This window comes from Salvelinus namaycush, chromosome 34 (genome assembly GCF_016432855.1).
Source record: "Salvelinus namaycush isolate Seneca chromosome 34, SaNama_1.0, whole genome shotgun sequence".
Lineage (NCBI taxonomy): Eukaryota > Metazoa > Chordata > Actinopteri > Salmoniformes > Salmonidae > Salvelinus > Salvelinus namaycush.
This window is the reverse complement of record NC_052340.1, coordinates 15,255,973-15,269,118: the sequence shown is the minus strand read 5'-3', so window position 1 is coordinate 15,269,118 and position 13,146 is coordinate 15,255,973. Positions and strand designations below refer to the sequence as shown.

The following is a 13,146-nucleotide window of genomic DNA, read 5'->3' as shown; positions in this document are numbered from 1 at the left end:
AATGTATAGGGTGTGTGTGTGTCTCTCCCTGCAGTATGTGTTCAATGTGAAGAAGCCAGAGGATGAGGTGCTGGTTTGTCTACAGCAGACAGACAGGAGAGCCAGACCTAAAGAGGGGAAGGGAGAAAACCTGGCTATAGGCTTCGAGATACACCGGGTGAGAAGTGTGTGCGTGTGTTCATCACCTCATTGTGTGTGTGTGTGGAAGTGTTATTAATGTGTATATTAATGTGTAGGTGGAGTTGAACAGGCAGTACCGTATGCACACTCGGCAGCAGAAGGTGTGTGGGAGTGTGTACATCAACTCCAGGTGTGTGTTCCTACGCTGTGCCTTGATGGAGGGTCGTTACGTTGTCATACCCACGACCTTTGACCCCGCTCTGGAAGGAGACTTCCTATTACGCATCTTCACTGACGTCCCCGCCGACTGCAGGTACACACACACACACAAGCGTACACACTCACGCGTACACATTCTATCTCTCACTCTCACTCTCCTCATTCTCCTGCCCCCCCCTCATAGAGAGTTAACCCTTGATGAGCCAGCCCAGACGTGTTGGTCAGGACTGTGTGGTTTCCCTTCCCTGGTCACTCAGATCCATGTCCACAGAGCAGATGGACTGGCTGGACAAGACTCTGATGGAGGTATACAAACCTTCTCTCCCTTCTCTGTCCGTTTCCTTTTCTTTCCTGGTCTGATCTTCCTCTCCTATTCACAGTCTGTGTGTGTGTGTTGCAGCATCAGATCCATATGTGATCATTCGTTGTGAGGGGGAGAAGGTTTGTTCTCCGGTCTATAAAGACACCCGCAGCCCAACCTTTGACACCAAGGCTCTATTCTACAGGAAGAAAACTAACCAGCCTATACTGATAGAGGTGAGGAGACTGGGCTGGGGGGTGGGGTCCGTGTGTGTGTGCGCCTGTGGCTTAAAGAGGAGTTAGTGACCATTACAATTTGGGTTGTTTCTGTATGTAACTGTTCTCTCAATTAAATTCAATACAACTTGATTCATCCCCCAGGTGTATAACAACAACGTGTTGATGGATTCCTTCCTGGGTCAGGTCAGTTTGACCTCTGACCCCGGCGACCCCCAGCAGGTTACCGTCCACCTGAGGGACAAGGGTAATCACCAAGACAATGACCTCCCGGGCACGCTCACCGTCTCCATGGTGACCAGCAACATTCTCACTAACATCTGACTAACCGTCAACCAATCTATCAATCAGTGCCTTACTCCCTCCGTCCAATAGGAGAGAGAAGCCATAAAAATAAATTAGCCATAAAACATCTGTTGAGGGACCAAAGTTAGCCTTCCAGACTATATAGTGTTGTTTTTACTGGGTGTAGTACTAACTCCAACCACATAGGGGCATCAGAGGACAGATAATCTCCTAGTTCTTCTTTCTCATCTTATAACCACTTTAACTTGTGCCATTACAGATATATAAATGCATGTCCAGTATTTCAGCAGTATATGTTGTCCTGTTTACATTTATTCCCATGTTTTACATTTCAGTCAGCTTTGTACTAGTCTCTCTCAAGAAACTGAGTTGGATCTGGGTACCGAGAGCGGCTACTGACATTTCTAGTCTTTCGGAAAGACACTTATTTTTGTTAACTTCATAATTCAACTTTTAAAAAATGAGATTTCTGTCTGTTGCTCTACTTTGTATCACATTGATTTTCCAGTGGGAGGCCAAATACTCAGTAGTGACACATCATTCAGGGCATTTGAGCCCTACCTGTTTAGCATGTTATTTTGGCATTACTACATGTCACATATCAGTTTGCAAACAATGTAACAAAAACACATCTAATACTGAGTTAATAAAGCTGTATAACAAACATGGTCTCTTTTTTGCTTTCTTGAGTAAGGCAGCTCCAAAATGTAGGTGTTTTAGTCGAGATCAGTTCTTTCTGTGGTGGTGGGGCAGTGTTATGGGATTTTTGTGTTTTAATGACTAAAATATGTATACATTTGACTTAGATGTTACTGTATGAATGAAACTTATTATAATCATAATGCTGAGTGTAATATGTTCCTTATTAGAAAGAATGGAGTTATCTTCAGACAGGCTGGAATGCTGTGTTCCTTACAGGACATTCTGTCTCTACCCAGGGAGGGGAAGGACCTTGGGTTGGTTGCAGATAGTAATGAGGCTGTGAACTGTATTGCCATTGTATTCTAGAGGAGGATGGACATTAAAACCTATGACATCATCTTTATTATATAACCTGATGTAAATTGTACTATGATTCAGTACTCTCGAGAATAAACGCGATTGATTGATTTTAAGACTGGTATCTGTCCATTTTATGCTGATAATTATCTTACAAATTCTTATTTATGGGCAGAGTGTTTTAATTGAATTGGTTAATAAACACAGGAATGAAATTCCTTTAACAGGCAGCCAGCAGAAATACAAAGCGTTGGGATTGGTAATATTCTCTAGTTGCGACGTGATTGGCTCAGTGCTCTGTTACTCATGGGGACACTACGTCACTGCAAAATCTACGGGGAGAGCTCAGAAATTCAAGCCCCTTGGGTGCTGCCATAGAGTTACATTAGAAGTGCCTGTCCAAGAAGGCTCAAGGTCATTGGCCACAGATAAAATTACATCAAATCACATTATATGTACAGTAGCTTTTATTGGACTGATCATGTCAACATCATATTTAAAAAATCTTAGTCAGCAAGCCTGCAGTAATCATCATGAATCAAGTCGACAATCTACTGGCAAATGCTTTTCAATCTTTGTCATATGAAGAGAAATTAGAGATAAAATGTCTCGGTGCTCATTGGCCTTTGGACATAAACATTACACAAGTCAGAAATCGCAAATTCAACAATGAGTGGTTTGGAAGGAAGCAGTGGCTAACTGCAAGCATTTCGAAGCAATCATTATTTTCCTTGCCCTGCCTGCTATTCAGTGGAGAGTTTGTGTGGTCTGGGTTTAAGGATTTAAAACATCTGTATGAAAAGGGTCTGAATACATGAGAATTGTGCATCACATATAACGCTGTTAAACTGGGAATACTGGGGAAATCAAACGTTGTGGCTCAGCTAGACATATAGACGAGCCATCAACCTTCACAACCAACAAACGGAGGAGAATAGGTACGTGCTTGACACAATTATAGCATGTATTAAATTGTGGCAATTGTGAGACAGCACTGCGGGGCCATGACGAGTCGGCCGACTCCTTGAACCCAGGTGTTTTCAGGTGTATTTTTGAGACCATGCGTGAAGGAGATTACAGGCTACAAAGGCTTTATGACGACCAACCCATTTTTAAACAAACTTTTGGATTGTGTGTATGAAGTGTACAGAGAAGCTATAACTAAGAAGATGTCTGAGACTCCTTTTGCATCTGTACAGGTAGATGAGACCACTGACGACTCCTGTAAGTCACAGATGGTAATAGTGCTGTGCTACTACATGTTACCAGACAACAGTGTGTGTGAGAGGTTTTTATAGAGGTGAAGGACAAAACTGGTGTTGGCCTCTCCAACAAGTCCTAGCGCCACTGAATGTCAAGGAGAAGCTGGTTGCACAAACCTACGACAGGGCAGCGGTGATGAGTGGTAATGTACGTGGTGTCCGAACACTACTGAAGGATTGTTTTCCAACCGCAGAACTCCAGTGTGCTACCAAGCTAGGGCCTGTGGGTAACCAGGATAAGTTGAAACAGGAACTGTTCACTGTCTACCGGCATCCTGAGCTGCACACTGGAAAGACAGCACTTTCTTTATTGAAGTCACTCTATGAGAATAACCTGCAGGAGGCCTTGTCTCTCTTTTCAAAATCTTCATCGCCACTCTGATGACAACCGGAGTCAGAGAGAAACTTTTCCCCACTTAAAAGGATAACCTTAATACGCAACTCCATGGGCCAGAAAAGGTTAAAAGCATTGGCCATGCTGTCAATCCAGCATGACTTCATCCAGAGAATGCCAGACTTTGATGACAAGAAGGACCGCCATGCCAACTTCCTGTTCAAGTGAGCACAGCACAACAATAGTGAGTCCATAAATATGTCTAGTATGCTGCTATATAAGTGATGTAATATGCCAAGGAGATATGTATACTGTAGCTAAGAAAGTAATACTATGTGTATGTTGTGTAGTAAACAGTTTGTAGCCCATATGTCTCACCCTAATAATGTTGTCCCTTTCCCCCTTAGAACATTGCCTACTGTTCTGACTTGGTGGTGACCATGTAGCCTGTAGCCTGTTTTAGAGAAATCTCATCTTCGAATATTGTAACAGCTTTCATTGTCTGCTTATGTGCCCCTGTTAATTTAGCCTAATGTTCGGACTTGGTTGTACACATCTAGCCTATAGCCTGTTTTAGAGAAATGTGTCTAAGACACTGCATCTCAGTGCTAGAGGCGTCACTAGAGACCTTGGTTCGATCCCGAGCTGTATCACAACCGGCTGTGATTGTGAGTCCCATAGGGCTGCGCACAATTGGCCCAGTGTCGTCTGGTTTAGGGGAGGGTTTGGCCAGGGTAGGCCGTCATTGTAAAATAAGAATTTGTTCTTAACTGACTTTCCTAGTTAAATAGAGGTCAAATAAAAAATGGGTGGCAGCTCACTCATGTCTTAATCTAAATTACGACTTGACTCTTAACCACTTATCGTCACACAGTTGAAGTCGGAAGTTTACATGCACTTAGGTTGGAGTCATTAAAACTCGTTTTTCAACCACTCCACAAATTTCTTGTCAACAAACTATAGTTTTGTGCATGACACAAGTAATTTTTCCAACAATTGTTTACAGACAGATTATTTCACTTATAATTCACTGTATCACAATTCCAGTGGGTCAGAAGTTTACATACACTAAGTTGACTGTGCCTTTAAAACCTCTAGGCGCACAGATCCCTTTAGCGGGATCATTTTCGTCAACATCCGCTGAATTGCAGATCGCCAAATTCAAATTAAATTACTAAAAATATTAAATTTTCATGAAATCACAAGTGCAATATACCAAAACACAGCTTAGCTTGTTGTTAATCCACCTGGAATGTCAGATTTTGAAAAAAAGCTTTACAGCGAAAGCAAACCAAGCGTTTGTGTGAGGACATCGATCAGTAGACAAAACATTACAAGCAGCAAAGTAGCTTGGTCACGAAAGTCAGAAAAGCAATAAAATTAATCGCTTACCTTTGATGATCTTCGGATGTTTGCACTCACGAGACTCCCAGTTACACAATAAATGATTGTTTTGTTCGATAAAGATTATTTTTATATCCAAAAACCTCCATTTGGTTGGAGCGTTTTGTTGAGTAATCCACAGGCTCGTGCAGGTCATGACGGGCAGACGAAAATTCCAAATAGTATCCGTAAAGTTCGTAGAAACATGTCAAACGTTTTTTATAATCAATCCTCAGGTTGTTTTTAACATAAATAATTGATCATATTTCAACCGGATGGTCAACTATTCAATACAAGAGAGAAAGAAAATGTCTAGCTACTAGTGTCGCGCGCATGAACTAATCGAAGGACATCTGGCAGTCCACTGACACGATGTGATAAATCTCGCTTATTTTTCAGAATAAAAGCTTGAAACTATGTCTAAAGACTGTTCACACCCTGTGGAAGCCATTGGAAAAGGAATCTGGTTGATATCCCTTTAAATGGAGGAAAGGCAGGCAATGGAACAGGGATTTTTCAAAATAAGAGGCACTTCCTGGTTGGATTTCCTCAGGTTTTCGCCTGAAAAATCAGTTCTGTTATACTCACAGACAATATTTTGACAGTTTTGGAAACTTTAGAGTGTTTTCTATCCTAATCTGCCAATTATATGCATATTCTAGCATCTGGGCCTGAGAAATAGGCAGTTTACTTTGGGAACGTTATTTATCCAAACATAAAAATACTGGAGGTGTACCTGTGGATGTATTTCAAGGCCTGCCTTCAAACTCAGTGCCTCTTTGCTTGACATCATGGGAAAATCAAAAGAAATCAGACAAGACCTCAGAGAAAAAATTGTGGACCTGCACAAGTCTGGTTCATCCTTGGGAGCAATTTCCAAATGCCTGAAGGTACCACGTTCATCTGTACAAACAATATTACGCAAGTATAAACACCATGGGACCACGCAGCTGTCATACCGCTCAGGAAGGAGACTCGTTCTGTCTCCTAGAGATAAACGTACTTTGGTGCGAAAAGTGCAAATCAATCCCAGAACAACAGCAAAGGACCTTGTGAAGATGCTGGAGGAAACAGGTACAAAGTATCTATATTCACATTAAAACGAGTCCTATATTGACATAACCTGAAAGGCCGCTCAGCAAGGAAGAAGCCACTGCTCCAAAACTGCCATAAAAATGCCAGGCTATGGTTTGCAACTGCACATGGAGAAATGTCCTCTGGTCTGATGAAACAAAAATATAACTGTTTGGCCATAATGACCATTGTTATGTTTGGAGGAAAAAGGTGGAGGCTTGCAAGCTGAAGAACACCATCCCAACAGGGAAGCATGGGGGTGGCAGCATCATGTTGTGGGGGTGCTTTGCTGCAGGAGGGACTGGTGCACTTCACAAAATAACACAAGATGGCATCATGAGGATGGAAAATTATGTGGATATATTGAAGCAACATCTCAAGACATCAGTCAGGAAGTTAAAGCTTGGTCGCAAATGGGTCTTCCAAATGGACAATGACCCCAAGCATACTTCCAAAGTTGTGGCAGAATGGCTTAAGGACAACAACATCAAGGTGTTGGAGTGGCCATCACAAAGCCCGGACCTCAATCCTGTCAAATTTATTGGCGAACTGAAAAAGTGTGTGCGAGCAAGGAGGCCTACAAACCTGACTCAGTTACACCAGCTCTGTCAGGAGGAATGGGCCAAAATTCACCCAACTTATTGTGGGAAGCTTGTGGAAGGCTACCCAAAACGTTTGACCCAAGTTAAACAATTTAAAGGCAACGCTACCAAATACTAATTGAGTGTATGTAAACTTCTGACCCACTGGGAATGTGATGAAAGAAATACAGCTGAATTAAATCATTCTCTCTACTATTATTCTGACATTTCACATTATTAAAATAAGGTGGTGTTCCTAACTGACCTAAGATAGGGAATATTTACAAGGATTACATTTCAGGAATTGTGAAAAATTGAGTTTAAATGTATTTGGCTAATGTGTATGTTAACTTCTGACTTCAACTGTATATGCCATAGTTTGTACATCTGCATTGTTATATTGCTTATATTGTTCTATCTCATTAGTATCTTATTAATCATTTTAGGCAATGTTGGAATGTTCTTACTTTGTGTGCAGTGGCGATTTTAGAATGTAAATCTTGGTGGGGGAAAAAAGTGGGATGCATGCCAGCAAAGCAACTACACAACACTAAACATTACATCATTACAACATTACATTACTAACACTTCAGTTAGTGCTAAATACGGCTGCTAGAATCCTGACTAGAACCCAAAATGTTTTGATCATATTACTCCAGTGCTAGCCTCCCTACACTGGCTTCCTGTTAAGGCAAGGGCTGATATCAAGGTTTTACTGCTAACCTACAAAGCATTACATGGGCTTGCTCCTACCTATCTTTCCGATGTGGTCCTGCCGTACATACCTACACGTACGCTACGGTCACAAGACGCAGGCCTCCTTATTGTCCCTAGAATTTCTACGCGAACAGCTGGAGGCAGGGCTTTCTCCTATAGAGCTCCATTTTTATGGAATGGTCTGCCTACCCATGTGAGAGACGCAGACTCGGTCTCAACCTTTAAGTCTTTACTGAAGACTCATCTCTTCAGTAGGTCATATGATTGAGTGTAGTCTGGCCCAGGAGTGTGAAGGTGAACGGAAAGGCTCTGGAGCAACGGACCGCCCTTGCTGTCTCTGCCTGGCCGGTTCCCCTCTCTCCACTGGGATTCTAACCCTATTACAGGGGCTGAGTCACTGGCTTACTGGTGCTCTTCCATGCCATCCCTAGGAGGGGTGCGTCACTTGACGTTGTCACTGACGTGATCTTCCTGTCTGGGTTGGCGCCCCCCCCCCCCTTGGGTTGTGCCGTGGCAGAGATCTTTGTGGGCTATACTCGGCCTTGTCTCAGGATGGTAAGTTGGTGGTTGAAGATATCCCTCTAGTGGTGTGGGGGCTGTGCTTTGGCAAAGTGGGTGGGGTTATATCGTGCCTGTTTGGCCCTGTCCGGGGGTATCATTGGATGGGGCCACAGTGTCTCCTGACCCCTCCTGTCTCAGCCTCCAGTATTTATGCTGCAGTAGTTTATGTGTCAGGGGGCTAGGGTCAGTCTGTTATATCTGGAGTACTTCTCCTGTCTTATCCGGTGTCCTGTGTGAATTTAAGTATGCTCTCTCTAATTCTCTCTTTCTCTCTTTTTTTCTTTCTCTCTCTCAGAAGACCTGAGCCCTAGGACCATGCCTCAGGACTACCTGGCATGATGACTCATTGCTGTCCCCAGTCCACCTGGCTGTGCCGCTGCTCCAGTTTCAACTGTTCTGCCTGCGGCTATGGAACCCTGACCTGTTCACCGGACGTGCTACCTGTCCCAGACCTGCTGTTTTCAACTCTCTAGAGACCGCAGGAGCGGTAGAGATACTCTCAATGATCGGCTATGAAAAGCCAACTGACATTTACTCCTGAGGTGCTGACTTGTTGCACCCTCGACAACTACTGTGATTATTATTATTTGACCATGCTGGTCACATCTAGGTTTCTTCCTAGGTTTTGGCCTTTCTAGGGAGTTTTTCCTAGCCACCGTGCTTCTACACCTGCATTGGTTGCTGTTTGGGGTTTTAGGCTGGGTTTCTGTACAGCACCTTGATATATCAGCCGATGTAAGAAGGGCTATATAAATACATTTGATTTGATTTGATTACATTAAATGCACTAGAATGGTGACAAACGGTGCCCACAAATGGCCTACAACAGCAGTCCCAACACCTTACCACTGCTACATCTGGCTATCAGCGGATCCTTGTCTGGCAGCGAAACAGTTCATTCAGCCTCATTTACTGCCTTTTGCTGCCTGGCTGACTTACTTAAATAAATGTGGTTTCTACTGACAATTGAGATGTACAAACTATGGCATAAGGGGACAACATGTGGATAAGAGGCAATCCGTAATTTCAATTAAGACATTAATGAGCGAGCTAGGACGGCCGCAGTCAATATAACTATTTGTTTAGCACTTTTGAAATATACAGCGACAGGAATTCAGAACATGGGCCGTTCTTACAGCGCTCTCCCTGTAAACCAAGTCAGAGCCATAGGAAAAATGAAGGGGGCATATAAGCAGACAATGAAAGCTCTTACAATATTCAATGATTCAATTTCTCTAAAACAGGTCTTAGGCTACATGTGTACCACCAAGTCCGAACATTAGGTGAAATTAAGAGGTGAAAATAGACCAAATTATTAGGGTGAGGCACATGGGCTACTAACATCTTACTCCACAACATACATGTAGAATTACTTTCTTAGCTACAGTATACATATCTCCCTAGCATATTACATCATTTATGCAGCAGCATTCAATACATTTTTTGACTCACCTTATTGTGCTGTGCTCACTTGAACAGGAAGGTGGCGCGGCGGTCCTTTGTGGGCAAATTTTGTCATCAAAGTCTGGCATTCTCTGGATATATGATGCTTTCAAAACAACTGGGAACTCGGGGAAAAAACAATTTCGAATCATGATTATGTCATTGATCTTCAGGTCATAGCTCTAGAAAGAGGCCAGATTTACAATTCCGAGTTGGATGACCGTTCAAAACGTATTTTCCCAGTCGGAGCTCATTTATCCCCGACTTCCCAGTTGTCTTGAACTCACTGAAGTCAAGTTTTCGCAGCTCCGAGTTAACAGTTGTTTTGAGCGCGGCACAAGTCATGCTTCATTGACAACATGGCCAATTTTTTATGTTTAGAATTTTAAACTTGGAAAGAGCCCCTTAATTCCAGATTTGGGACCATACAGCCACTCCACTGAATAGCAGGCTAGTGATTGCTTTGCGATGCTTGCAGTTAACATTAGCCACTGTCACTGATTCCTTCCAAACCACTCATTGTTGAATTAGCGATTTCCAACTTGTTGTGTATATGTTTATGTCCAATGGCCGATGAGCACCAATACGTTTTATCTCAAATTTCTCTTCATTATTTCTCTTCATATGACAAGGATTAAAAAGGATTTACCAGTAGATTGTCGACTTGATTCATGATGATGACTGCTTTCTAAGATTTTAAAAGTATGATGTTGTCATGATCAGTCCGATCTAAGCTACTGTACATATAACGTGATTTGACATCATTTTATCTGTGACCAATGACCTTGAGCCTTCTTGGATGGGCACTTCTAATGTAACTCTATGGCAGCACCCAAGGGGCTAGAATTGTCTAGCTCTCCCCTTAGACTTGACTGTGTGGTAGTGTCCCCATGAGTGACGGAACACTGAGCCAATCATGACGCAACGCTCCGTATTTTCTGCTGGCTTGCCCCACCACCACAGAAAGCACAGAGCTAGGCTGAAATACCTGCATTATGGAGCTGTCCAACAAAAAGTTCAGTAATAGTTCATAGTGCGAGGGTTGTCCTGTCAGTGCGTCTGTATATTGTCTATAAAAGTGGATCCTCGTGATTGTATTGTCCTTCCTTTTTAGACCACATAGGACTAATAAAATACTTCAAATGGTAGGCTAACCGCTGAGTCTGGGTCTCTTTCTCGCTATCTGTGGTGACTTAAAGAAGAGTAAAGTTAAGGCCTCAACATCTATCTGAATTTCTGTCGCTGTCCTTTTTGAAGTAGCTGAACGAATAGGCCTACCTCATCACAGCTCATTTGCTTGCACTCGCTTATACTTAGAGCTAAGTGTTAATTATATGAGAACAAACATTGTGAATTTACTGAACATAAATGTAATAATGTTTGTGTATGGTTCAAAACTCAAAACTCATGTTGACATTCATTATTATTGAAGGATAATGCCGTTCTTATCCAGTTACACAAATCCACAACGAGTCAGTAGAAACCATATTTATTTAAACAAGTCAGCCATAAGCTCCACCCTTGGGACAGCTTTATGTAGACTCTTAAAATTTGCGAACACCGTTTGTCACTGTTATAGGGGCTCCCGGGTGGCGCAGCGGTCTAAGGCACTGCATCTCAATGCTAGAGGTGTCACTACATACCCTGGTTCGATTCCAGGCTGTATCCGGCCGGGATTGCGAGTCCCATAGGGCAGCGCACAATTGGTCCAGCGTCGTCCGGGTTAGGGTTTGGCCGGGGTAGGCCGTCACTGTAAATAATAATTTGTTCTTAACTGACTTGCCTAGTTAAATAAAAATAAAATACATGTAATGAAATGTTGTGTAGTGGCTTCGCTGGCATGCATCTGAACATTTTTGTTGTTTGCCCCACCAAGATTGACATGCTAAAATCGCTACTGCCAATAATAGTAGACAGACTGACAGACTAGATTCACTAGAGGAGAAGAGTGATTTAAGATACAGTTTCACACCAATACTGCCACTCTTACATTGGACTCTACACTCAACTTCTTCATTCCTTTCTTTCTCACAGACACTCTGTGTATAACCCATATTACTGTATCATATTGTATTACCTCCAGTTACTACAGTGCCATGTAGATCACGTTTCAAATCATATCACAGTTATCCATAACATTCTCGTCATCACGAGGGCTTCATAACACTGTCATAGGTGACATAGCAGGTGTCATAAACAGTCATAGCGCCAGTCTCTGTCATGGTGGTGGGTCCTTGTCATAGAGGGACTGGTTCATCTGAGCAAGTAAACGTTTATTATATTGTAATGTACCGCAAGGGGTTTTAAAGGCTATTTAAGGGATGATTTTACTAGTTCCAAACTTCTCTATTTCTTTCTCTTAAACCTGTTGGCTGGTTTCAGTTGAATGTATCCTGTAATATATAGCTGAAACACTGTCTGTCTGCCTGTCTGGTGTCCACTATCAACCATGCTGTGTAGCGTGAGAGAGAGTGTGACTGTGTGTGTGCTGTGAGGTGTGAGGAACACTGATCAATGTGTCTTTCAGAACAGCCTGAGAAATATGCACCCTGTTAGTGTGTGTGTGTATACAGTATGCACAGTGTGTCTTTTATATGTGAAGCAATGCATTTTCTCTCTGTGTATGTTGAACGCTTGTGTGTGTGTGAGACCTCTGCTACATTGTGCCTTACTGCCCCCCACTGCGTTTCCTGCCCCCCCCCCCCCCCCCCCACTCTCTCTCTCTCTCTCTCTCTCTCTCTCTCTCTCTCTCTCTCTCTCGCTCTCCAGTAACTCTAAGTGGGATCAGTGGCAGCTAATACCTTGAGAGAGAGTCACTAATACCTCTACAGTGCAGCAGGTGTCTAACTATCCACTAAGAGAGATTCAGGACGCCCCTCTCTTTCTCCGTCCTGCCTTCATCCCTCCACCACAATGCATTCTGTGGACTTGACTGAGTGAACATAGACCTGGGACATCCATCCGGAAAGCGAGAGAGAAAGAGGGGTATAGAAAGAGGACTGTACAAAGAGGTAAGAACATACAGTCAGGGGGCTTAAAGAAGCATGGAGGCGTTGGCTCTTAAAGCTACTTTTTGCTAACGTGTGTGTGTTACAAGGCTTTTTTGTTTGTCCAGATGACATGTTCTTCTGATTGAGTTGAGACAGAGAGTGTGTAAGTACAGTATGTTGCTCTGTATCTCAAATCAAAATCAAATCAAATCAAATCAAATCAAATCAAATTTTATTAGTCACATACACATGGTTAGCAGATGTTAATGCGAGTGTAGCGAAATGCTTGTGCTTCTAGTTCCGACAATGCAGTAATAACCAACAAGTAATCTAACCTAACAATTCCACAACTACTACCTTACACACACACACAAGTGTAAAGGGATAAAGAATATGTACATAAAGATATATGAATGAGTGGTGGTACAGAACGGCATGGCAGATGCAGTAGATGGTATAGAGTACGGTATATACATATGAGATGAGTACTGTAGGGTATGTAAACATAAAGTGGCATAGTTTAAAGTGGCTAGTGGTACATGTATTACATAAAGATGGCAAGATGCAGTAGATGATATAGAGTACAGTATATACATATGAGATGGGTAATGTAGGGTATG

General features: G+C 42.6%; 1 protein-coding gene across 2 annotated transcripts in view; it reads left to right on the top strand.

Moving 5' to 3' along the window:
• Window positions 1–2,295, top strand: part of LOC120028629 (calpain-5-like) — a 37,103-nt gene extending 34,808 nt beyond the window's left edge. For both annotated transcript variants that reach the window (XM_038973842.1, XM_038973841.1), the window contains exons 9-13: window positions 35–157; window positions 237–433; window positions 524–645; window positions 740–876; window positions 1,021–2,295. In XM_038973842.1, coding sequence (XP_038829770.1) covers window positions 35–157; window positions 237–433; window positions 524–645; window positions 740–876; window positions 1,021–1,200 — 759 coding nt within the window. In that variant the 3' untranslated portion in view covers window positions 1,201–2,295. The remainder of the gene's footprint in view (window positions 1–34; window positions 158–236; window positions 434–523; window positions 646–739; window positions 877–1,020) is intronic.
• Window positions 2,296–13,146: the final 10,851 nt, after the last annotated feature.